Source organism: Chrysoperla carnea, chromosome X (assembly GCF_905475395.1).
Source record: "Chrysoperla carnea chromosome X, inChrCarn1.1, whole genome shotgun sequence".
Lineage (NCBI taxonomy): Eukaryota > Metazoa > Arthropoda > Insecta > Neuroptera > Chrysopidae > Chrysoperla > Chrysoperla carnea.
The window spans coordinates 16,592,070-16,620,044 of NC_058342.1; the positions used below are offsets into that span (position 1 = coordinate 16,592,070).

The 27,975-nt window shown below is 31.0% G+C and overlaps 1 protein-coding gene across 7 annotated transcripts in view; it reads left to right on the top strand.

Annotated features, from left to right (window-relative positions):
* Nucleotides 1-27,975, top strand: part of LOC123302119 (protein Malvolio) — a 42,997-nt gene that overhangs the window by 12,629 nt on the left and 2,393 nt on the right. For 2 of the 7 annotated variants that reach the window (XM_044884901.1, XR_006535492.1), the window contains exons 2-11: nt 13,355-13,545; nt 15,665-15,787; nt 15,853-16,079; nt 17,807-18,101; nt 19,594-19,797; nt 20,169-20,258; nt 21,377-21,445; nt 21,514-21,737; nt 22,820-23,033; nt 23,841-23,911. In XM_044884901.1, coding sequence (XP_044740836.1) covers nt 13,375-13,545; nt 15,665-15,787; nt 15,853-16,079; nt 17,807-18,101; nt 19,594-19,797; nt 20,169-20,258; nt 21,377-21,445; nt 21,514-21,737; nt 22,820-23,033; nt 23,841-23,911 — 1,688 coding nt within the window. In that variant the 5' untranslated portion in view covers nt 13,355-13,374. Of the gene's footprint in view, nt 1-5,922; nt 5,937-7,658; nt 7,665-9,565; nt 9,585-13,354; nt 13,546-15,664; nt 15,788-15,852; nt 16,080-17,806; nt 18,102-19,593; nt 19,798-20,168; nt 20,259-21,376; nt 21,446-21,513; nt 21,738-22,819; nt 23,034-23,840; nt 23,912-24,700; nt 24,830-27,231; nt 27,331-27,975 lie in introns of those variants that run through there. The other 5 variants (XR_006535490.1, XR_006535491.1, XM_044884902.1 and 2 more) reach the window with 5 other exon arrangements.

The following is a 27,975-nucleotide window of genomic DNA, read 5'->3' on the forward strand; positions in this document are numbered from 1 at the left end:
ATAGCGAAACATATAAAATCTATAGCGATAGCAATTGGTTCGAATGGGTTAGAATGATATAAACAATCCGTTAAATTATGTATTCGTTGTGTGCGTAGTCATGGTAGGGACAATAAAATCGATGCCAGCGCTTCCAGTGAAAAATTTTGGAGTTAACCGGGGCTGTTATTACTAATTTGCAGTTCTTTACATGTTAATGTTATAGAAATGTCAAATTAAAATTATTGTAAAACACGAATTAATTAAACTTAATGCATGAAAAATTGTGAAAATAAGAAATCAAATTGCACAAATATTATTTTTCAAATGTAAATTATCATAATTATTTATTTAAATTTGTGAGACAAAAATATTAAATTTTCAATGTAAGTCTTAAATGAAATCCATACAATTATATATGCATCCATACAATTCTATAATTAAAGTAGTGTATCGTTACCATGGAAACGAATCTCACGCACGGAGCGAATAGAGGCAAGCATAGTCAGTATATAATTGTAGCTCTCAAATGTGACATGTCCTGTATTTTTAAAATATATACCTATGGGTTAGTAGTTATAATTAGTTTGATACATTCATTCATTTTCACAAAATTTCACATTTATAATATATCAGGATTATTCTTTTGGTGCGACGTTGAACCCTTGCAAAGGCGAGTGTTTCCTTACAATATCGGTTGCTTAAACTTATTATGAAAGTGGAGAGGGCATCATTGTCTCTCTCACTCATAAAATATTATACATAGCGAACGCGAGGGATCTGCTAGACTGTAAGTGAGTGCGATATGATGAATGAGAGAGAAGATTGCCAGTGAGTTCCCCTGTGTCCTTGTCATAATCATATGTACATATATACTTATATGTTTTAGTAAGTATGTGTATTATGACAAGGACACAGGGAAACTTACTGGCAATCTTCTCTCTCGCTTCGCATATCGCATCCACTTACAGGCTAGTGTTCTCTATGTATAATATTCTATTCTCTCACTTTGCCCCATGTTAAATATAGAGAACAAAATATCTGTCCAGCTTTAAATAAACAAATTTTTTAAATTTTAAATTGAAGAAAATATATAGCTTGGAAACAATCCCATTTTTTATCTATATGTCGCAGCCAACTAGCTTAATTAGCCGTTCACTTAACAGCCTACTAAACGGCGCCGTTCAACTAGCGGCCTGAGTGAATTCAGCCGTAACGTCTAATAAATTTAATTAATCGACTGGCTGATGCCTTGGCCTAGTGTTCACAACTTTAAGTGAGCAACTTATCGTATTAGTAGCGTGAAATTATTGCTAATTAAATATCCAATTATAAATATATTTTGTGCATTTAGCATTAAAATCTTTATCGATACTTTAAGTAAATATATTTTTTAGTTACTTTTGTGAAAATTAAGTTGTCAGTTCAATAAAAAAATAAAACTTTCAAATTAAACCGTATGTTCATAAAAAAAACAGATTTATATTTTTGTGAATATCTAGGGACGGCAGCTGCCCCTATCTGTCCCCACTTGGCGAAGCCCATGGACGAGACCTTAATAGGAGCAACGGAAATAATTTATTTAGTTTTAACATATATTAATAAATTTTAAACAATAGATAAACGTCAATCAAACGGTTTTATCTTAAAAGACGTATTAAGAAAATAATGCTGTTTTGACCTTACAAGGTACAATGTACACTCCTGTTCAATAAAAATGGAAGTAATCTCTCCGCAAAAGTGTAGTGTGTTTTCTATTTTGTTCCCAAGACAAACCGCCGTGCGTCAAGACATACATAGAACTTTTTTTCTTTTACAAATTGTCTCTAATTGCTATTTTCATATCTTCATCCTTAAATTTATTCCTGGCCGAGCCCAAAAGGACCATGGATAACAAAACTACACGCCAGCAAATATTGTGTATTTTGTCCTAAGATAGTTGTTTGAAACGTTAATAAAAAAAATTAACTAAACCTATCAAGTAGGGTGTCGATAAAGGAAATTAAAAGGGGATTACAAAAATATATAAGTTTTATGTTTACCCGACTGCCAAGGAAGGGTCATTATATTTAATTAAGAAATCCTAACTTAAAAGTGTAAAATAAAAAAACACAGTTTAAAAAACCAAAAAACCCGTCTGAGTTAAATAAAAACGGAAAAAATAAAAGTAGTCCATTAGTTTACTTAGCGACTTTAACATTCGGGTCAATAATTGGGAAGATTTGAGCCGGTTTAGATTTTATTGCGTCTCGATTGTTCAAGTCGTATTGTAAACTGAACTCCTTTTTATTCTTTTCGGTTTTTATTTAACGCCGTCGATTTTTTTAATTTTTTTTTTTTTTTATTTAGTGTGTATTAAAAAGTTTTTATTTTCAGTTTTTTTTTATTAATATAGGTTAATTTTTTTTATCAATAGTGTACATGGATGCATAAAAATAATGTCATAATAATGATTTTATTATACCCATTCATAAAATTTTATAATAATGCATCTAGATCTAGACTGACTGTATTACTAATGAAATTAATAGTATGTTTTTAATTTCAAAGAAAAATGAGGCCCTTTAAATCTGTAACATGCAAACTTATGGATGAAACGGCTGGATGAAGTCGTATTTTTCATAATTTAAATTAATTCACATTCGTTCCGTTGAAATTTTCCATAAAGTGGTAGCATATATTGTGCGCAAGACTTTCTGGTTCGGTGATTTAAAGCATGGTAGAATTGAACCTGAGTCAAAGTTTGTTACTTTAAAAATCTTCGTTGACTGAGTTAGAAATAAAACTATTTTGGATCAATGTTACTCGAGCCAGGTCGACGCTTTTACTATTATTTACTCCGTATATATTTTACGAGTGTATTCTTGAATCGTTTCTATGGCTGATTCGTCATGTACAAGTTTTTTGTCATCGAAATTTTTGTCAAAAATTTTTCAATAGTTGAAGAGGCTTTGTTTTACCTTTTTGTATATAAAGAAGCTGTATAGTTGGAGCCAGTGCACGATAAGCAAGTAACGATTAACATAAAAGAGTATCTAACTCCATCGTTAACTCAGACATATTAAATAGATACATTTTTTTCGCAATCATATGTTGACATTTTATTTAGGCACTAAAATAATCATTTTTAATATCTACTACTTCCTAAAAATTTTTATATGTAAAAAACGATCATATCGCAAATAATAGAATCGCTAAATTTATTCATACTATGGAAGGTGGTTGCCTAAATTTTCCAACCGATTTTGGTTGGCAACCTATTTTTTGAATGTTTCTTATTGCCCGTTTCTGATTTGTTTGCAGGCGGAGAAGCTAATTCAAAAAAACGTATCAACTTTTTGTGTAACAAATATATATTATCTCTATGATAACAAAGTAAAGTGTAACAATGTAACAAAAGAACGATACCCATGTAATAATAATTAGGTAATTGATTCTGATCTTTGGTAACTTCTGATTATTCTGTTATTAATAAGAAAATGTCTATTTTCAGAACTTGATCAACGAAAACTTGATACATAATTAAATAAAACATAATATAAAACGAAAGAGACATAGTTCCTACCGAGTGTCCCACAACACCTCTATACCGATAAGACAAGTTATTTTGCGATTCGTTTCCGGACTATTGTGGATGTACATGATTTACCCTTTCAAACTACCTTCAAACTATTATGAGAACTAAACAGAGCCAATTGGCGAAAAATGCAGTTTTATCTTTTTGGATTTTTAAGCTTTGTGAGTGAGCGAATGGCCTAAAGACATCGTTCTTTGCTTATATTAAAGCTAATTACATTTGCTTTAAGATTTTTTCCTATCATTTCACCCATAAAATGAGTATTTTCCTCGATATCTGAGTCGAAAATGAACCAAGTATGAAAATCGAACCTCGGACTCGATTGAGTGTCCGAGGTTTCAATCAGTTGTTACCAACAGTGCAACGAAATGTCTGACATCTTTTTAATCTATAGAAGGTATAAAATGTATGCGTTCATTGAAGGATGTACGAACGCCAGGGTAATTTTTGATAAAAAGCTTAATTTTTTTTTATTGTGAAGTTGGATTAAGTTTAAATCAATTCTGAAAATTTTTGGAGGGTTACCCGATTATTTAAATAAATAAATGACTTCAAAAGTAGATATATTTATAATATGTGACATAGTGGCCTTATGGGAAAACGGTAGATGGATGATATGTTTTCATAGATTTCTCCAAAACTAATCGGTGGAAATAAAAAAAACTTATTTAAATTAAAGTTAAAACCTTAATAAATTATTGAAAACAAAAAAAACCCGTTATGCCCTATTAATTAAGGATGTATAAGCACGGTAGTGGGGACACTTAAAAAAAAATATTTTTTCATTTCTGATAATGCATCCAACTCCCATTTGGGGGTGGAGTAGTTGAGGGTTTAAATCAATTTTTGACAAATTAAAAAAACAAAACTAAATTAAATAAGAAAAAAGTTTAAGCTGAAGTATTTCTGCACATTTTCGTTTTTTTCTTTTTTTTTTTAATTTTCTAGCTTCAAATTTGATTGAGATATAAAAATTATAAAATGACATTTTTTTGCTCAATCAATCATATGAAAAAATATCCATCTTGTAAATCGTTAGAGGTAGAACAAAAGTTAAAATGTAAACAAGTGAAAACAAACAATTGACTGAATTAATTGTTGAAATACCATGCATAGTCAGTGTTGATTTCTTTATCACATAACACATACATACATATGACACATACATAACTGATATTCAAGTATGGTACATACTATAAAATTTCCGCCTAATTGGCGCCCTCACGGGCAAACAGTGATGTTTACGAAAAAATGTTTCAAGCAAAAGTTGTTTATTTTTTGATAAGGAAAATTTTTTACATTTAAACTTTTGTTCTATCTGTAACGGTTTACAAGATGGATCCTACGGACCCAAGACCCAATTGACCTATGATGCTCATTTACGAACACGACCTCACTTTTTACGTCCTGAGTACGCTGTAAAAATTTCAGCTCGATATCTTTTTTCATTTTTGAGTTATCGTGTCCACAGACGGACGGACGGACAACCGGAAAAAGACTAATTAGGTGATTCTATGAACACCTATACCAAAATTTTGTGCGTGGCATCAATATTTTTAAGCGTTACAAACTTGGGACTAAACTTAGTATACCTTGCATATTACATATATGCATGATATAAAAATGTTCCTTATAAAAATAAACAACTTTTGTTTGAAACATTTTTTCGTAAATGTCACTGTCTATTCGTGAGGACGCAAATTAAGATAAAACTTTGGTGCTCATTTTCTCCATAACTATAAAAGATAGAGAAAATTTGCAGGTAGCTTCAACTAGTGATCTTGTGAACTATTCTCGAAAATCCAAAAAAATTCTATAAAATACTTCCGAAAATTTTCGAAAACCAAATGAACTCTACCACTTCTGTCTTGGCCATTTTTTTCAGCTAGTATTTTCTAAAATTCAAGATGGGTTTCGATTTTTTTTTAAACACCCTGTATACTTAGATTCACAATTGGGAAATATCAAGTTAAACGCGCATTTTCACCACAAATACTATAAGCAAATAATAATTTTAAAAACTTACATTTCCGATGTTCAACTGCAATCTAAGTTATAGAAAAATTACAAAACAAAGCATTCTGACACGTATTTTTTTTAAATATAGCAAGATCTTATTTCGATTAACAGCTTCGTCTTTGAATTCTTTTCGAATTACCACTTTGTTAAGTATACAATTTACAATTATAAAAATTTTATATTTTTCTTCTTGAAAGTTTCCAACAAACTGTTTGACACGTTATGTGGCCATTTTTTGTAGAACAATTAACTAGAAAATTATTTCCATCGAAAATATGAATTAGTTACGTGCGCATTTTCTCTCAATCAAACATTCATTCATGTAAATGCGGTGGATTATTATTTTTAATTGATATTATTTGTGTACAGAATGTTCCACGTTAAGTCATAAGAGAATCATGGTAACAAGTGAAATTTACTAAATTTAAAAAACCTCCGACAAATGCGATCCTTGTAAATCGATTTTTGAAAACTTAGCTATAAAAAGTTCTCAATCAAAGCGGTTCGACCGCTTAGGGGCTACGATGCCACTGAGAAACACACAGAAGCACTTTAAGAAGATAAATACTTTAAACTTATAACACTCCTTCTTAAATCCTTATCTTAGTGATGGTCAAGGACATCAGATGAGATGAAAAGATACTTAGAGAACTATCATTTTTATACCATGTATATATGAAATATACATAGTATATTAAGTTTAGTCCCAAGTTTGTAACGCTTAAAAATAATGATGCTAGGAAAAAATATTTGTCATAGGTGTTCACTAAATCACCTAATTAGTCCATTTCCGGTTGTCCGTCCGTCCGTCTGTGGACACGATAACTCAAAAACGAAAAAAAAATCGAGCTTTAAAAATTTTTTACAGCGTACTCAGGACGTAAAAAGTGAGGTCAAGTTCGTAAATGAGCATCATAGGTCAATTGGATCCTGGGTCCGTAGGACCCAACTTGTAAACCGTTAGAGATAGAACAAAATTTTAAATGTAAAAAATGTTCCTTATCAAAAATTAAACAACTTTTGTTTGAAACATTTTTTCGTAAACATCACTGTTTACCCGTGAGGGCGCCAATTAGGTGGAAATTTTATAATATGTACTATACTTGATTATCAGTTATGCATGTGTCACATGTTTGTAGGTGTAATGTGATAAAGAAATCAACACTGACTATGCATGGTATTTCAACAATTAACTCAGTCAATTGTTTGTTTTAACTTGTTTAGGATAAATTTTTGAAAATATTTTAATTGAAATTGAAATATTGGAGTTGAGCTGGTTCTTTTGAATTACCTAATTAGTTTACCATTTCACTTTTGAATATGAATTGAGCCAGGTTTATTTGGCCATTCATTTCCATAATAATTATTTATATGTTAAAATTATACATCATGCCTTTCCCAAACTGAATCGATTTTGAAGATCATCGCCAATTTTTTAGTTTTTTCGAGAACGGAACTCTAAGATCGTACTTGAAAAAATTATGAGTTTCTGTTGTCTCAACTGCGCGGCGGAGTGCTGACGGTGCTGACGCAGTTGGCAGGTCAATATTGTCAATTCCGTAAGGAATTGAGATACGTCATTAGCTTTTCATGCTAATTATTATTAATTTTGTTTGATTATTGTTATTATTGATTCCTAAAAAAAAGAAATATATGGTTCAATTGAAGAAAAATGTGTTTAAAAACTAAAAAAAATTCCCATTTTTAAGCTAAAATCAACAAAATCGACGATTATGTTATGACTGTGATCAAATATTTGATTTAAAAACTATTGAAATTTATATTTTGGACTATTCGCTTTTTTTAACGCTTACATCTCGAAAATGGTGAGGTAAGGTGAATGAAGAATGAGAAGTCACAAAAAGTTCTTAGAATAGTCGAAAATATAAATTTCAATTGTTTTTAAATCAAATAGTTGATCACAATCATACGGTAATCGTCAATTTTCTTGATGACAATATTTTAGCTTAAAAATGCGATTTTTTTTTTTATAACGCTTATATTTTAAAAACTGTGAGGAGAAGAAAAAAGGGCCAAGAGACAAAAATTGTTTAAAATCATCCAAAATATGACATAAAACAAGTTTGAAGTCAAATATTTGATCGAAACACAATAATCGTTAATTTCGACAATATCAAATTTTCATCAAAATTAGCTTTTTTTTCAATCACTTGTATCTCAAAAACGGTGAGTTTTAGGGAAAAAAGTCATGAGATAAAAGCTTAGAATACCCCAAAATATAATTTCCTATGACTGTTTTCTCAAATTTCATGATTTTTTGGCAGAATTAGTTTGGGCGTGCGCATAGTAAAAGCACACTTTCTACCCAATATGACTTTGTCCTTTTTCTAGCTTTATTTCTGTTGTATACTATATCATGTATATATGAAATATATCATAGTATATTAAGTTTAGTCCCAAGTTTGTAACGCTTAAAAATATTGATACTACGAACAAAATTTTGATATAATTATTCATAAAATCATCCAAATAGTCCGTTTTCGGTTGTCTGCCCGTCTGTCTTTAACACAAAATGATATCTCTTCAAAAACGAAAAGAGAGACGTAAAAAGTAAGGTTGAGTTCGTAAATAAGCAACATAGGTCAATTTAGTCTTGAGTCCGTAGGGCCCATCTTGTAAACGGTTAGAGACAGAACAAAAGATTAAACGTAAAAAATATTCCGTATAAAAAAATAAACAACATTTATTTGAAACATTTTTTGTAAACATTACTGTTTACCCACCACGGCGCAAATTAGGCGTGAATTGTAAAGTATGTATTATATGGGAATACCAGTTATGAATGTGTGGTTGTCTAAGAGTGGATATCTTCTTTTACTTACGTGACGTCAAAAAACAAAACATTGCATCATCAACACTGTCTCTGCATGGTATTTCAACAATTAATTCAGTCAATTGTTAGTTTTCACTTGTTTTTTAATTATATTTTTATACCATGCATATATGTAATACACAAGGTATACTAAGTTTAGTCCCAAGTTTGTAACGCTTAAAAATATTGATGCTATGAACAAAATTTTAGTATAGGTGTTTATAAAATCACCTAATTAGTCCATTTTCGGTTGACTGTTCGTCTGTCTGCCAATACGATAACTAAAAAACGAAAAAAGATATGAAGCTGAAACAGCGTATTCAGGACGTAAAAAGTGACGTCGAGTTCGTAAATGAGCAACATAGGTCAATTGGCTCTTGACCTATGGGTCCGTAGTACCCATCTTGTAATCTTTTAGAGATAGAACAAAAGTTTAAATGTAAAAAATCTTCCTTATCAAAAACTAAACAACTTTTGTTTGAAACATTTTTTCGTAAACATCACTGTTAACCCGTGAGGGCGCAAATTAGGCGTAAATTATATAGTATGTATTACATGGAGATATCAGTTATGTATGTGTGACATGTATGTATGTGTTTTGTGATAGAGTAATCAACACTGTCTTTGCATGGTATTTCAACAATTAACTCAGTCAATTGTTTGTTTAAATAGAATTTCTTAATAAACAATTTTATTACGAGTATCGTGGTATTCATTTCAATAACTACAAGTTCATTTTGTGACACCCTGTGCTGTCGTCATAAACGTGATTTAAATTCGTAATAGTAAAACAAATATTGAAATAAAAATCTTTTTAATCTACTATTAATGAATTATTATTATTATCAACATACGTGAGTTTTTCCAGATATTGATTAAGCCAATAACTTTTCAATTAAAATTAAAATATTTTAGAAAAAATAATTTATATTTATTTATATATAATATTTTTTTATAAATATATTTTTCATATGTAGTTGCATTCAATAATAACACCTTATCGATTATCGACAGTTATGTGACAAATTAAATGAATATTCTTATCAGACAAAATAAAATTTTTAAGAATAAATAAAATACCTTACAAGTTTTCAAAATTTTAGTTTTAATTCAAAGCGGAAAATTTTGGTTTAACTTTTTTCGAGTGCAACAATTAAAAAATTCTGTTAAATCGTGGTGAGTGATAAATTTATAAAATAATTTGTTAGTGAATTGAAAATTTCTGAAATATGATTTAAACACGTTTGGCCTATTTCGTGAATTTTCGTAGCATTTATTAAACTATCTATTTTTATTATGAAACTAAATTTTTACTTTTATTTCAAATTTTTGTGTACTTTATGTAAATCAAAGTCCCTCATACATGATACAATCAAGAGGACCCTGTTCGAGTCCCGGATTATGTGTATTTTGTTCGTTTCTTTCTTTTTGTTTAAAGTCTTATTCTTGTTTTTCTAATTATAAACTATCAATTTTTTTTTAAATCCGTGCCATTTCCAGGGTCATGTTTAGAGTGAGGAGGCCCTGGACCCAATGTTTGGTGGAAGACCCTAAAATTTGTTCGCATACAGTGGACGTTATTCTTGTATTATATTTGCACACTGACAATCGTTTATTAATTCTAATTAAATAAAAACTTTTGCACGATTTCTTATTAGCAAAAATGTTGTCAATATCATCAAAATTCATATCGCTGAGAATCTCGCATTCCAAACTGAGAAGCATGAGATTCGATAATCTGTTCTTTATAATGTTTAGTTTTGAAAATGATCTTTCCTCACGGCAATGAGTTTCCATCATCGATAAATAAGTACGAACTGCCACTTCTGCAAAAAAATAGATTGCAGATTATTTTGCAAAATTATCCGGTAGAGAAAAATTTCATTCGATTCGTTCATTTTCTTTTTGTACTGTTTTGCAAAAGTGGCGAAATGAATCAATTCATTAGCTAAATTCAACTCTAGGTTAGGTTAGGTTAGGTTAGGTAAGGTTATATTAGCTGTCCACACTTGGACTTGAATTGGAAGGACATACTTACGCTATAGAGCCCATTGTGATACTATATATGTGTCTTACCACCTTTCCGCTGATAATTTTATTTATCAGCTCCTCAATTTCAGAGGCTGAGTGCACCTTCTTCATGCATATACCATGCACTACACCAGCCCATCACAACCACTAATTAAATTAATTCTGTGGCGACGGCGGGAATCAAACTCGCTACCCTAAGCATACCGCGGACGGAATTGGTTACGCCTTAACCAACTGAGCTAATAGAGCGACAAAAAAAATTCAAGTTTAAATCATCAGGATTATGATGTACAAGAACTTTGGTCTTTAGTTCCAACTACAACTACACTAAACAACCTTTGCTAAGAACTACACTAGAAAACTTTTCTTAGTTTCTATCGAATTTGGGATCAATTAAAAACAGACCATTAATTTTTCTTTTTAATCTGAATTGGTGAGGCCCTCAATTGGTGGAGGCCCTGGCGCCATGGTCCCGCTGGTCCTGTCCTAAATTGGGCCATGGTAATTTCGATGTGTTACCTAATGTGGAAGACACTAACACTTTCATTGAACCTTTCCAGTGTCTACAAGTGTATTTGAATAATATGTGATTTTTTGAACTTATATAGCAGGCATGGGCGAGTTATTTTAAGCCGAAGTCACCTTTGCTATAGCTTTATTGTATGCCATAAACTTTATTGTGAGTCTCTTTATCCAAATTCGCATTGCTCATGGAGGTGGAAGCAAGACGGGTATACGTCTCTTCTACCTATCTCAGTTTCTCTTATAGTAATGAGATAGGTAGAAAAAAACTTTGTCTGTCTGTCTTACTCGTATTTTTGGTTGTTACTGGTTAGGTTGTCACTGTCTTACTCGTATTTCAGATACAGAAGTATGAGGGCCTTTTCTAAGCCACGTTTCCCCATGCCTGTTATATAGTGTTTAGTTAAAATATTTATTACACAAGGGAACAAACTTAACCTTTTTTTTGTTGCATTGAATTTTATGCCTGTTGTTTACTAATTTGGGGTCGTTGATTTCAAAGCTACCCTCATTTTTTTCTTTAGCAGCTTAAATTTTTGAGATACAGCTATCAGACAGACATATTTTTGTACCAGTTACATTTAAACTTCAAATCAACCCAGTTCTGTTTTTTAAAAAAAGTTTTTTGTTTAACAATGTCCACTTCGAGAAATATCTGTAGAATAAAATAGAAAGTTTTTTCTTCTTGGACAACAAGGGGATTATACAAAATATTCTTGTTTTATTTGTCTGTGGGACAGCAGGGCCAAGTCTGAGGATTATAAAAGATTGGCCTTCCAGACAAGCTGTGGTTCCGGGAAAACTAAATGTGATAAATGACTTCTTTTGTCCATGGATGATTTTCTGTTGTATCAACCGGAGTTGGATACGGCGAAGCCCTGCATAGACGGTTATTCAATTTCCCGACTCAGTTGGCAGGTCAATATTATGAATCCGTAAGGAATTGCGATACGTCATACGCAGTTCATTATAATAATTATTAATTTAGTTTGATTATTATTATTGATTCAAAATTCCACGTAAATTCGCTTCGATTTGAAAATCAACTCTCTGAGTTCTATATTTAATTTCTTGGATGATTTTTTACAATTGATCTATTGAATTAGATTTTAAATATTCGTAAATTGTTCAGATAAACTTTTTTTATTATCCTGATCTTCATCTATTATAAATGTGAAATTTTAAACATATAGGAAAATGTCAAATTTGAGAGTTACAATAATTCGGTTATTTTTTTTTTCTAAATTCCGGTTATATTTCTAAAAATCCCGGTTATATACTGACCATGCTTGCCTTTGTACATAATTTAGCGGCTTGTAAATTCTAACCAATTCCTATCCCTATATATTTTATATGTTTCTCTATACAAGTTAATACCATAAGTCGATTTTAATCAAACTTACTTTAAATCAAAACGTATTTTCATTAATGTTAATTGATAATGTTTCAAACAAATACGTAAAAATTTTTAAAAAATCCTTCAATATTCTAAATAAGTTTTAAAACAAATTGATTGAAATGTAAAAAGTTCCAGGTCAATTATTGAAGATTTATTCATTGTACTATTTGTTTTGTTGTATCAAAAACAAATTCGTTTATCCATTCCAAATTTGGTGGACTCAACTCCACTTCTCAATTCTCTCGCTATAAGATATTTTTGTCTAAAAAGCATCTAATTTAACTAAATTAGATGTTAATGTTATACAAAAATACTTACTATACTAATATTATAACAAAATACTTATGTGATTGTCACAACTACACGAGCAGTTAAAAAAAATATAAGGTTTATACCTTTAAAATATATATATATATATATATATATATATATATATATATATATATATATATACATATATATATATATATATATATATATATATATATATATATATATATATATATACATATATATATATATATATATAACTTTATTTCAAGCTGTCTGTAAGTTAGTAACAACAATCTTCAAGTAGTTGGCTCAATCACATATGGACTAGACATGATAGATATGCGATCATAATAACCAAATACTCTATTTAAAACAAACGCAAAGAAATTTTTTTAATTCATCGATTCGCTTTATGTAAACGATTATATATTTCAACTAAGTACAATTTTATTTTTCATCAATAAAATCAATATCTTTCATAGAAGTAATGATTTTGTTTATTTAACTTCAATGATTTAGAATCAATGAATTCCTTTTTTAAATTCGATCCCATTCTATTGTAAATACAAATATGTAGCTGTACTTGTTCCAATCATTAGGAAATTGTTTGAAAGTATTCTTACTTTATTTCAATATGAGACGGCCGAAAATGAGATTGACATTTTACCTCTAAGCCACTAAATGATCGTGTTTTAATTGGATTATTTTTGTTTTCTTGCAGATTTTTTAATTTAAAACAAAATGGTGAAGGAGGTTGAAGATACTCGGGAATCTACATCAGACTCACATTCCCGTATTACACCTGATAAAGGGTCTAGTACAACAGTATTAAACCAAAATGAGTCCTCACTTTTAACAAATCAATCAACATATTTTGCTGACGAAAAAATTCAAATACCTGAAACTGAAACTGTAAGTTTTATATTGAGAAGTTTTAAACTTAATTGGGTATACTAATCGGTTAACTAACAGATTAAATAATAACCAATCTGTTACAGAATAAAGAACGCTAATTGAGGGTTTTCCCCGGATAAAATATTCCCACGACATTGTTTCCCCATATAAAATCTCTTCTTGACGAAACATTCCCAAGGAAAAATATCTCTAGATCAAATATACACAAATGTTAGCACAAAATAGAAAATATCTTTTAAAATCCGCAGACCCGTGCTAACTCGACCCCATTTAATGCATAACAACTCGTGCAAGCCCGTGCGCAGGAATTACATTAAAAACAAGAAATGCTTTTTTCGAGTAAAAGAACATTTAATAGTGTAGCGTATCGTTTATTCGCCGCTGTTGTCACAGGTAAAACTGCCAGAACGCGAAATATTTGGTAGACATTCGGAAACGCATCTTTATTGCAAATATCGAATGCTGAATTTTAATTATCAAGATATATTTTTTCCGGAAATGTTTTACCGTAGGTATTTTTTGTCAATAAAAAATTTTGTCCGAGAATATTCTGCCGGGGATATTAATATCATACAAGTGACAAACTAAAAACATTTCGGTTAGCAAAAATGTTAAAAGGTTTAAACAGTTTAAAGTGCAGATTTAGTTATGTCAGTACTTTCGTGAAGGTGTGATAATACAAAGGAACGGAGTTAATGTCAATTTTTTATTGATCTGTTTCATTTCCTGTCAGTTTTAAGATTATTTTATTGTGTTTCTACATAGAGGAGTATCTTTGATGCACTGAATTGTCTTTATTATCGAAATTATCAAAAAGTGCGCATGCTAAACAGCTTCCTCTTTAAAAGGTTTGCTATGAGAACAATGATATTTGCAGCCGAGTAACTTGCCGCGCTCGTATGACAATTTTTGTTAGCATATTTGCATCATTGGCGTAGAGTTTATTTCTGTCTTTTATTGCACTTGCAATTAATTGCTTTTGGTCTGGTTCGCTTTTTTCGAGTTTGTGATTTATTTCAAAATGCTAATTGTAGTCCACGGTAACAAATGAGCGCGCGTTCATTACGAACGAACGTAACATTAGTCATGTTCGTTCATAATATAATACTTCATAGTGATCTTTGTGATCGATGGCGTGCTTTACGAGATTGAATACTCTCTATATGTTTTTATTTTTAAAATTACACGTTATAATAAAACGAAAAACATACTCCGAAGAATATCCGAAACAAAACATAATCAATGCTATCAAGAAATAAAAAATTTGCTCGGGTAAAAAAATAAAATCTAACAAAGATAGTGTTTTTTGCATTTTTCCAATAAAAACTGTTTTTCTCATTTATATAAAAAACAAAGCAATCTACAAAAAAAAAAAGAAAAAAAAAAAGTTAAATGAGAAAGTTGTAGAGAATAAAAAATACTATCGAGAGTGACATATTATATGACAAGAGCTCCGAATCGTTTTTGTAGATCATCCAAATTCTGGGCAATGACCGATTTAACGACCCTTTTTCCGATTTTCAATTTTTCAAAAATGCTCACTTTCTACTCGACAGATAACATTTTGGGTTAATTAATTTAGATTAAATTTCGTAATTTTCTCGGGAAATAATAAACGAAGTCGTATCCAACCTGCACTAGCTGGAAAAATTCATAAAAAGCTATTTATCTTAGAATTTTTTCTTATTCCCGAAAATTTTTTTTGCTTCAAAGGACTTTATAATTTGTTCAAGTCCGTGCGCAAAGGAGGGTTTTATGGGTGCAAAACCCCTCCCATTAAAAATCTGTCAATATACATCGCGTTCTGGCGGTCAGTGGTTTGGAAAAGATTTTTCTGTACCTCGCAAAATTAACTTATTGAAAAATAGTGGCTGAATATCACATGTTGATCTTATTAAGTGTTCTCTTACCCGAAAAAGTTGATTTATTTACTTTATGACCTAACATAATGAACAAAAGTTTAAACCCTTCCCTTGGATAATTCCTGCGCACGGGCCTGAATTGGTTTAATCCTAGGCTCTGTGAACTAGCAAGCGAAATTAAAATAACGTTGGATTTTCCTGATAAAACTTAATAGTTTTTTTTTTTAATTGAATTTTATTTTCTCTATTTTCAGACAGGTTTTTCATTTAGAAAATTATGGGCATTTACTGGTCCAGGATTTTTAATGTCAATTGCATACTTAGATCCAGGAAATATTGAAAGTGATCTTAAAAGTGGTACCGTTGCTCAATATAAAGTAAGTTACTGTTAAATATTAGCTAAAACTTTGAGCAAACAATAAAATTGATTTTGATTTTGCAGTTATTATGGATTTTATTATCAGCAACAATTTTGGGTTTATTAATGCAAAGGTTATCCGCCCGATTAGGTGTAGTATCTGGTTATCATTTAGCTGAATTATGTTATAGACAATATCGATTAATTCCGCGATTAATTTTATGGATAATGATTGAAATTGCAATTATTGGATCTGATATGCAAGAAGTTATTGGCACTGCCATTGCCATATATTTACTTAGCAATAAAAGGTTTGTAAGCCAAAAATTAACTGTTTAAATTTGCAAATTTTTTTTAGTGATTTTTGATATAGCGTGTCGGATATATATTTTTCATTATACAGGGTGGGTCATTTTAATCTATAATGGCTAATAGCTTGTTTTGTAGTTAACAAACCAAAAAAATAACTTAAACAAATGTTGTAGAGTTTGATGGTGGAAATCATGACCTCAGATTGAATCTAGTTCTTCGTGTTTCTTCAATAGCCAACTTATATCCTAAACGCTAAGAAAAAGAATAACTCTTTCAGCTAGAAAGTTGATCCCCATAAAAAAACTATTTTTCATTTAAACCATTTTTTCGAAAATCGTCAATTTCCAAATTAAATGCCATGTCAAAATATGTCAATATTGCAATTAATCGAAAGAAAACTCGGTAACTACGAAAAAATTCTTCAGCCAAAATTTGATCTACAATTATTGATAAACTTGAAGTGTATTTTCTTTCAATGAGATGCAATAATGGCATATTTTTAAGTCGCATTTCCTCTGAAAGCTAATGTTTTTCGAAAAAATGTTTTAACAAAAATTGTTAGTTTTTTTTTATGAGGATCAACTTTCTAATTTAAAGTGCTATTCTGTTTAGAACCTAAATTGGCTACTAAAGAAACCCGAAAAACTAGGTTCAATCTAATGTCCGAACATGAGGCCCCCCATCAAAAGTTATTTTTTTATTGATTAGCTACTAAACGAGTTATTAGTTTAAAATGACCCACTCTGAATATAGTGGAACTTGGTTAAGTAGGACCCGGATAAATGAGAAACCTTCATAACTGGAACTCATTTCGAGGTCCCAACATTTTGGCAGTGAATTTTGGCAGAAGTGACCTCTGTTAGTGGGACGAAGCAAAGCTCTATATCTGGGATTCATTCCTTCGATTTTATCGTCATATCACCTCTGTGAAATTTGAGGTTAATGAACTGAATTGACTGAAAACTTTGATAACATCGTTTTGTTTGTTTACTTTCTTTTTCTTATTCTACCCGCAAATTCCGCACTTAACTAATTTTGAGCCTCAATGATCTTCAGTTTTTGTTTTGCTTTACTATCATACGGATGTTTATTTGAAAAATATCGAAACAAAGGCTCGAATCGCTATCAGTACGTGAAAAACTGAAGTTAATATCCATTTATGAAAATGAGAAGACACGCGATGAAGCCTGTGTCGAATTTAATGTACCAAAATCTACTCTTTGTAGGATAATCCAGAATAAAGATTAAATTCAATCACAATGTTCTAAAGGACAAGGAAAACTAAAACGTGTACTTTTATCAGAATTCCCTGAACTTGAACAGTGTTTGCTAACATGGGTCAAGCAACTTCGTAACAAAAACGTTCCGGTAAGTGGACCGATGATTAAATAAAAGGCACAAGATTTCGCGCGAAGGCTCAGTATTCATTGTTTTTGTAGCAGCAATGATATTGATAATACGTTATTTTATTTTAATCATCGCACCTCCATAACTAAAATAACCTGTATTATGACCTCTATTAATGGAACCCTCTGTAAATGAGGTAGATATTTATTTATACCTGTAATACCTCTATAAGTGAGACAAATTTGCATGTCCCTTGATGTTAACCAGGTTTCACTGTATTTTTTTATTGAGTGTAGTTTTTGGGGTTCCATCTTGACTTACATCCAATTAAACCTCGATTTTGATATTTTTTTAAAATAAATTAATGTTTCCTTTTTAGGATAGATTTGTGGATCGGCGTCCTAATCACAGTTTGTGATACATTTACTTTTCTATTCCTCGATAAGTATGGTTTAAGAAAACTAGAATTATTCTTTGGATTTCTAATAATGGTTATGGCATTAGCCTTCGGTTACGAATATGTTGAATCCGCCCCTCCACAGTTACAAGTTTTAAAAGGTATGTTCCTACCATGGTGTAAAGATTGTGATTCGAATGCGTTACTTCAAGCGGTAGGAATTATTGGAGCTGTAATTATGCCACATAACTTATATTTACACTCAGCTTTAGTCAAGGTAAGGTTGTTTGCAACGCACAGTGGTTCCATCATAGTACAAAAATACAAAAATGAACATGAAATTTTTGTGGCATTCCTACATCTAGAAAGTCCAAACTTTTAATGAAATTTTAAATTAAAAGTACTTCGCTAAATATTATTGTTCACGCTACAGCATGGAAAGTGCAGATATACAGGGTGTCCCGTAAGTACCGAACGCTTTTGTTGCATCAGGTAGAAAATAAAATTCTAAGAAAGTCCTTTTCCATTTTTTTATCAGATGCACGGATAGTTAGTTATTCATTAAAATAGAGAGCCAATCAGATGCAATGTAACAAAAAATTTAAACCACTTGACTCTGACTGAAATTGACTAATTAATGATTTTTGATACATTTAAAATAAATTATGAAATAATTATTATTGTTATTAAAAAAAAAAAAAAAAAAAAAAAAACTTTATTAAGCATTCAGTTTGAGCAGAGTCGAGACCTTTTAATTTATTGCTATCAAAATTAATCATTCAATACACAATAATTTTTTCTTTCCAAATAACAAAAATCATTAATTAGTCAGTTTCAGTCAGAATCGAGTGGTTTTAATTTTTATTTACAATGCTTTTGATTGGCTGATTTTATTTTCTACCTGATGCAAAAAAAACGTGCGGTTCTTACGAACACTCTGTATATTACCTGTTGTAAAATTCCCGTCTACTCTCACAATTATCACGGAAATTTTGTTGAATTTTATCGGAAATCTTCTGGAAAATTTCTTTTGTTATGGACATTGATGGTCAATGTATGTAATTAAACGTCCACGCACTTCAATCTTTGGCAGACGTATTTGAGAACCTTTTCTTGACTCTCAACAGCCCAGTTTGACTCTGAAATTTGAATTGGGATTCCAATATTCAAGTACTTAAATTACTTAGATCTTCTAAGAGTGTCAAACATTATAACATTTTTTTGTTTTTTGACCGACGGCCCACCGGGAATGCTCCCAAACTCTTATACGGCCAGTCCGATCCTGCCATTGATGAATTAATTCGAATGTCTTCCGCATCGATTACCCATTCGGAGGAGTTACTCAAGTGGGTAAAAAAATGCTTCTGTGATTCTGAAATGAGCAATACCAACTGTAATTAATTTAAAAGTTTGTAACTTGCACTAGGGATTTTGAAAATCTGTGCCTAGGTAAAAATATAGCCATCATTGGTGCAGCCTAATGGCTTTCCTAAGCGTGCACCCCTATGTGCTATTAGCAAAATTTCTTTAAAAAAAATTTTATTTAAGTTTTGTTTAGCTTTCAGCTTTTAATTAAAAAAAAGCATCCATTATTGGCGTAGCCAAAAAAATTTACTAGGTGGGCTCGTGCCTATTCTTGTTTTTTCCCAAAAAAACTTTCTCAAATAAAGCATTTTATATTTTTGTCGTACCTTTTCATGGCCGAGAAATCACTGTGCAATGTCCAAAAAATTGTTATAGGTTCGTTCTAAGCTATTTTATGTTTACAGTCTCGTGAAGTTGATCGACAAAAACCAGAAAAAGTGAAAGAAGCCAATTTGTACTTTTTCGTTGAAGCTGCCATTGCGTTGTTTGTCAGTTTTATTATAAACGTGTTTGTAGTGTCAGTATTTGCGCATGGATTGTATGGTAAAACTAATATTGAAGTTATTGAAAGTTGCAAGGCGTATGATATTGATTCCAGCATTTTCCCAGTAAGTATTCCCTAGAAGTAGGATATTCAGAAAGTAAACTGATTATATAAGACCTACTTTGTTTTTTTGAATAAATGAAATTTGGTTCGTTAAACCATAATTTTCGAATTAAGAGGTTTGGCCATGATTTTTTTTGCCAAAAAAAGAAACTATGAAAACTTTTTGGAAATTTTTCCAAAAAAGTGCAATATACAACAATAAAAACATTAAATGAAAAAACTGGCTTTAGGAGGCAGAAGGGGTTTTCTCAACTTCCATCATCTCTCCTGTGGTCATGTAAAAATTATTCGCTTCCTGCACTCTACCACACGTTCAATGTTAAAATCTTACTTTCCAGTGATAATTAATTCTAAATTATTTTTTTCTTCCAGAATAATACTGAAACTGTGGATGCAAATTTATACAGTGCGGGTATATTTTTAGGATGTAGTTTTGGAGGAGCTGCACTTTATATATGGGCTGTACGTATTCAAAAAAAATTTAAATTATTGAATGTACTTTAAAAACTTAAAAAAAGAAAGTTTAATTTCACCTTAAGGATGTTTGGGAAGTATATCAAAATGCTACTACACGAATGAAAATTTCGTAGCATGAAAATTATTCCGCCAAACTGGAGCCGGTAGCAAATCTCATTGAAGCATGAGACCCAGATTTATAGCGTAACTCTTCCGACCAGCATAGCTATCACAGAGAGATCGTTTTCTACACTTCACGAGGTAAAATCTTGGTCGCGTGCCTCAATGGGACAAGAAAGATTATTCGGGCTTGCTTTCCTAAACATTTGGAAATCGATGATGTTATCAACGCTTTCGCGAAAAAAAATTTGAAGTTGTAAAAATTTCATCAAAATTGGTTCAGTAGTTTAGAGTCTAAATGTGACACCGTGATGTATAAACAAACACACATTTATTTTGTAATATTCCTGAGCGAACAAACCAACATTTTACAGGTTTATTAATTAACAAATACACTGTAAAAAATCTTGATCAGGGCGTCATATATTTTGTAAACGTCTGCTTTGTAAGAATGCACTATATCGGAGTTCATACTCCGATTCGCATTTGACCTATTTTCGAGTTCTGTGCCGTGCCCATCACCTTTTTTGAGGGCTGGATCCGCGCTTGACTCCCCGTCACAGAAAATAACATTCCATGAATTGTAATGCCAGGCCATATATTACAATTAATGCTATCTTAAAAATCGTCCCCCCTCGATGTGGGTATGGGTTGTTAATTTGATTTTATTTCGGATCAATTGGTGAAAATTCTAGCATAAATAGAACTGAAAAACGTAATTTTGGGGGTTTTTGACAATCAAAATAATTTTGCACAATTTTTTTATTAACATTCGCAAAAAGAGGCTCTCTCTATCGCGCATATGATATTGAGGTAAATTATTTGCTAAAAGTTAGTTTAGTTTTGTTCGTTTTATTTATTATTTCTTTTGACGCCGATTTTACGTCCCAAACGTCCTTTACAATCTTATTGTATTCCACATCAAGTTTCTTCAGAAATCTATCTTCAAATTTTTCATAATGTAAATTTTTATTAATTGATTTTCACAAAATATTTCAATTTAGGTTGGAATTTTAGCAGCTGGTCAAAGTTCAACAATGACAGGTACTTACGCCGGACAATTTTCAATGGAGGTAAACATTTTTTTTTTAAATTGGAAATTCTAAAAACTATAATATTTACATTGATTTTATTTTCGTAGGGCTTCCTTAATTTACAATGGGCAAGATGGAAGCGAGTATTATTTACTCGAGTCATAGCGATTGTGCCAACATTTTTTATGGCTTTTTATAATAATTTAGAACAATTAACAAGTATGAATGATATTTTAAATGCTGTTATGGTGTTACAGTTACCATTTGCAACGATTCCGTTAATTGCATTTACATCAAATCGACAAATTATGGGGGAATTTGTAAATGGATTGTAAGTAATTTAGAACCATCTATAGGTTAGATTACTAAAACATCATCCGAGGTCATAATAAAAACCAGAAAGTCTTTTTTCGAGTAAAAGAACATTCAATTCTGTCAAAATGTGATATTCAATCACTATTTTTCAATCAGTTAATTCTGCGAGATACAGAAAAACCAACTTTTCCGAAACTCTGTGCCAAGTACATATATACAAGGACGTGAAACTCCTATGCCGAGCTATAAGCAAGCACCCGTGATTGAATTTACGGCGCCTATCTGGGCGGGGTCTAGTCATCGGTCGTTGCATACTACGCAACCTTTTTTCCTGCTCCATTTGGGTTTCATGTCCTTGTATACATATATATATATGTTCTTGTTTTGTACGCTTCGACCTCTACACCGCGATGTATATTGAATCGTTTAGCCGATTTTCAAACATTGTCGATCTAAGGTATGTTTGGAAACGACACAAGGTTGAAAAGGAGCGTTCATTTGTTGTCACAGGTATAACTATCAGAACGAGATAAATTTGGTGGAAATTTCGAAACGCATCTTCGTTACAAATATCGAATGCTTCGAGTGAGTTTTTGACGTCCTGGCCAGCAAAATCATCGTGTAAAATTGAAGAGAATGGTTTAAAAAGTTGAACAGAAAAGTTTTCATCGAAATTTTTCATTTTGTTGGCAAAGAGACAAGCAATTTTGATAAAATGTTGCGATGATTCAAAAATCGATTCTGTAAATGTGTCAGAAACAATTCGTAAATTGTTACCCGAAATAATCTTCCGTACATTAGAACGTTGGAACTGTCTTAACGCGAGCCTTGGTTTCAACAATTCCATGTCGTATTAATCACAAATTACGAGAGATTCGGATATATAGGATGTGTCCCAGAAAGATCTTTAAGTTTATTAAAGTTGTAGGATTTCTAGAGCTCCTTTGAAGCAAAGGAGGTACAATAAATCCAATTGGTCGCAATACAAAAAAATTTCTAAGACTTACTCCTAACTCAAATGTAATATAATCTAATCTAACCAGGAATAAAAATGTAATGAATTACAAATTAAATAAGATAATATGATTTTGATTTCAGAGCGAATCGAATAATTTCAGTGGCCTTAAGTTTAGTAGTAATAGGAATAAACACATATTTTGTATTAAGCAATATTTTACAAGGAGAAGACAGTATCGAATGGTATTGGATGGTACCAGCGTTTGTTTTTGGATTTTTATATCTATTATTTTGTATTTATTTAGCAATACATATGGCTGCGTCTATGGGTAATCAACGATTGATACAATCAGAGGTAACATTTATTGGATTCTTTCTTATGTCACGATTTGAACCGTTAATTTTTAGCAATTGAGTTGTTGAACAAAATTTTTATACCCTGTATATATAAATTTAGTCCCAAGTTTGTAACGGCTAAAAATAGTGATGCTGCGAACAAAATTTTCTATTTCCGGTTATCCGTCTGTCCGCCTGTCTGTGAACACGATAACTCAAAGACGAAAAGAGATGTCAAGCTGAAAGTTCGTAAATGAGCAACATAGGTTAATTGGGTCTTGGGTCTTGAGTCCGTAAGACAAAATTTGTAAACCGTTATAGATTTTTTCCAAATTATGTTTTCTTAAAAACTACTCTTTTTTTTCCTAATTTTCCCGTTGAAAAACCGCACTGGATAATTTTTTTTAATCTTAAGCTTTTTTGCTTGTATTATTCTCCAAAAAACAATGAAAGAAAAAAATAATATGAGCTTTGGTTTTTGATCGGAGAAAGATGATTTTAGCTTGAGACATACCATGGGAGGGCAGCTATAGCACAGTTGAGAAGGATGGTGGTACTCTTGACAGTGCACTGTCGATTGAACTATCACCTTCATAACATGTGGATCTCTAATGATCCGACTTGTAGAGTTTGACGATGATGAAATCTCCATATATTTTATTTGCACCTGCAGAAATTTGCAGGGCGTTAGATTCAGAATGTTCAGATCCATCAATCCTGGAAGAGATAACGACAGAGAAGCTGTTGGCTATCTGCGTCGCGCCTGGCCTCGATAAAAAGGCATTCATCATCTTATTTTAAATGTTTTTAAATTCTTTTTTTTCAGATCGTTGGAAAATATGTATTGGGTCCCGTAGACGCAAGGTTTGCATGTGACAATCCTATAACCTACTCAAGGTAATTTCAAATAAATTTCAAAACTTCTCTTGTTTTCCTTTTTTTTTTTATTGAGGACTTCATTCTTCTTCATTCTTGTTTTTGTCGTGAATTGCTTTATATGTAATACTAACATTGGTAGTTGGGCTACAGTTGCAACTTTGGGTCTTAAATTTTTTACAAAATTAATCAATTCAGAGTGATTCACGTTTGATTTATTTTTTGTGATGCACAAAGTTTATATAAAAAAAGGTTCCATTTTCGATATTATTTTTAAATGTGCCGCCATTTTGGTGTTTTGGTGTTCTACAATGTCATGTATTGTGGACAAATAACAAGTGAAAACGTCCCGGTTAAAGAAAATGACGAAATATTCCATCGATGATCTTAATTGAATCCATAGTGTTACATTTAGGATGTTATTATACCATGTATTTAAATGAAATATATCAAGGTATACTAAGTTTAGTCCCAAGTTTGTAACGCTTAACAATATGATGCTACGAACAAAGTTTTGGCTTTTTTTCTTCGTTGTTTTTTAGAAGACTGTTAAAACCTTTCGACAATTTTTCTTGTGGGACTGTGTATGATCGTGGTCTTCTCGAAAACGAAAATAAAATTCTTAGCACAAAAATTCCATACCAGATTTTCAATCAGACTTTGATTAACAAAGATTGTTTCCATTAATGGTACATCGGATTATTTAAGTTAACGCTTTTCGAATAAGTGACCGTGAATCGCTCTGAATATTTTTAAACAAACATTTTCGAAAAATCAATTTGATAACTTATTATTTTGTGCATATGATAGCTTTGATTCGCCCCCAGTCGATTGGAGACATTCACAAACCGAGCTGATGACATAAAACCGATATTTAAAAAATAAAAACACAAAAAAAAGCTGAAAAAAACGTCCAACCAGAGTTTATACAGAGAGTTCGTATGTGTTTGATATTTTTTTTTTTACAAATATTTTTCTCAATTTTAGTTTGCGTTAAATTATAGATATTTTTTTTTATAATTTCCAATTTCCAACAATCCAAGAAAATTTAAAGAAAGATCATTATTTTTCTCTTACAAATGTTGAGAAAACAACAGAAACAAGGAAGTGATGGGGAGTAGGTTTATAATTGGTTACACGCATGAATAAAATTTTTATTTATTAATCCTAATCAATTTACGAAATTGGTATAATTTTATGAATTAGCTTATCAATTATCTTGTAGAAGATTAAAAAAAAATAAAATAAAATAGTCGACAAGCGCCGATAATAAGTGACGTCATTTCATGCTACTAGAAATATAGCATGCCATCTGTCTTTTCAATATATCTACAGGCATGTATAGCAAAAGTAAGGCAATATGAGTCTCATCCTTGGACAAAATATCTAGGGAAAAATATTTTTGGACAAAATATACTTAGAAATTTAATTAAACCTTTAAAATTAATGTTTTACCATAGTTTTCCGGATTGACCATGCTCTAATAGGGAATATTCATGTATTTTTTTATATTTTTAATTCATTGTTTACACCGTTATAACATAGTAAAAAATATAAATATTAATATGTGATCTGTCAGTTTGTGACAGTTCAATGTACTGTTTACTACAGGTGTAATACCCCCGTATGTAGTAATTATAGTATATATCCATGATAATACCATACAAAATATAAGTAATTAATACCATACAGTATGTCAACAAGTCTGACAAGCCACATACTATCGCGTTACGTTCGTTTTAAAATTTGAATTTCTTTCACTGAATTTGTACTTTTATTAATTAATTTTATGTAATTAAAAAGATATTAATTACTAAAATATTGGTTAAGTTCAAAGGTCCAACCAAAAGTTACGGAAAAAAAATATTTGAACCAAATTTAAATTTCATGAATATTCCCCATTGGGCACAGATCTGCGCGTTTTTTTGGGCTTTACGATAACGTGTCTAAAATTCACAGGCGTTATACTTTAAGGTTGTTATGAGAGTGGAAAGGGTCTCATTGTTCCTCTCACTCTGTCCCATGCAAAATGTATAGATAGAAGTATCTGCTACCAACCTAAAAACTCAATTTTATGATTTTCTTATTCGAAAAAAATTATTGAAAAAAAAAACGGAAAAAATGGGCATATCTGGATCCCAGGACCTACTAATGACCTTTAGTTTTCGGGAAATTGTGCGCATTTACTCTAGCTACAACTTTTGAATGAAAACTTTTTTGATTTGATCCCTCTGTTCAAACTTAGACCCTAGAAAAGCAAAATTTCCATGTTGAATTCAAATTTTTCGGATACAAATGGCCATATTTTTTCTTCCTCACCACGGGGAGCAAAATAACCCAAAAATTCGTGATCAGCGCATATTGCCCCTTAGAAAAGTATTTCCAGCCATTCGCAAAAAAAATCCACAAAACCTATCAGGAGACTAACCTATAAAACCAAGAACAGGAATGACTTCATATTTTGATTAGGTTTAACATTGATTGGCAATTTTTTGAAAAGTTTATATTTAAATAGCATTTTCTTTATAACAACCTTAAATATTTCGTCTAATAAATAATTGAGTTAAGAAGTCTAAAGATATTCTGCCCTAAGGATATTTTGTCCAAGTACGAAAACGAATGGAACCAACAACTATAATCAAAAATATATTTCTTACTTTCTAGTACGAAAGCATGCTTTTCTTTTGAGAATTGTGCGTATATCCAATTATTTTCAAAAAACTTTAAAATAGAAGTTACACAACTTATAAAATACCTAAAAAATTTCTAAAGCAGGATGTCCAGTAATGGAGAATGATAAGATTTTACAAAATGTTTTCGATGATATTTTAGTTAATATTTTCTCAAGCCGCTTGATGTCTATTTAGAATAATTGCAATTTGGTAATTCAATCATTCTGACATCAGGGCAGTCTTTCCCATTTTCTTTTACCTTGCGCAGTACCTATCCCGCCTGTGAATGCCAGGTTTACCACTATCATTGACAATACTTTTAAGCTAACTAGATGGATCAAATCCGTGCTCTAAATGTTTACAAATATACTTAACTTTATTTTAAAGTATTAAATTTAAAAAAAAAAATGGAACATAAAAATTGAGTCTTTTTATTGAGAAGGAGACGCAGACTGATTTTCACACCCCGACGACTAATAGCGTTAAAACGATCTTTTTTGACATTATGTAAAGAAACGCAATATTCGAAATTACTGGACATCCTGAACCAATTGTCGTAAATAATATTATGCATGCCCAACTTTTATTAATTATTGGGGAGCCAAATAATATTAAAACCAGGAAATATTTCTCTTCAAAATCAAATAACGTCAATTTCTCGTTTTTCAGTACCGATTCTGTCCTGCAATCATAAAATTCGACAATATACATATTATATAATGATAACAAAAAAAAGCTAAGCTTTATTTATGTTAAGGCCGTTGTGATGTATGTATTTTAAGTTTTGTTTTGTTATTATATAAAAATCTCATTTATCATTTTAAAATTTGTATAAAGTAAACAAAAACAGTTTTATATGATTATTTACCAAAAAATATTAAATAAATGTTTTATTTTAAAAATTAAATATAAGGTTCGAAATTCATTTTATTGCTTTAATTTTGTTTGCTTAAGGTGGTTTTATACCGAAATTAACGCCATCTGTTAGTAAAATACTCGTGTTACACAAGAACCGGGAATTATAAAATGAATCAGGTCCTTATCGTTTAATCATCAATATTCATTTTCTCTTCTTTAAAGCAAGTTCATTTGAGCCAACGCACTTAAACCAACATTTTTCCAATTTCCGAAAAACATTTTAAATTCGCTCTTCGACATGGCTTTCAGTATGTAGAAGGTGTAAATCGACTTGGAAAAGCTACAAATGTAAGAAAAGTTTGAGACGATGGAAAAGTTTAATATCGGTCGTAGAGCTTTTGAAATACAAATTCCCGGTCCTTCTTGGACAGGGTATTTATTTAAATTAGAAAATAAAAAACTGAGAAATGGGCCATCATCAAATATGCCGTTATATGACTTTTAACAAAGTTTTGTAGGTTTAAACGAGTGCTGAATAATGGGTTCGAAATTCTG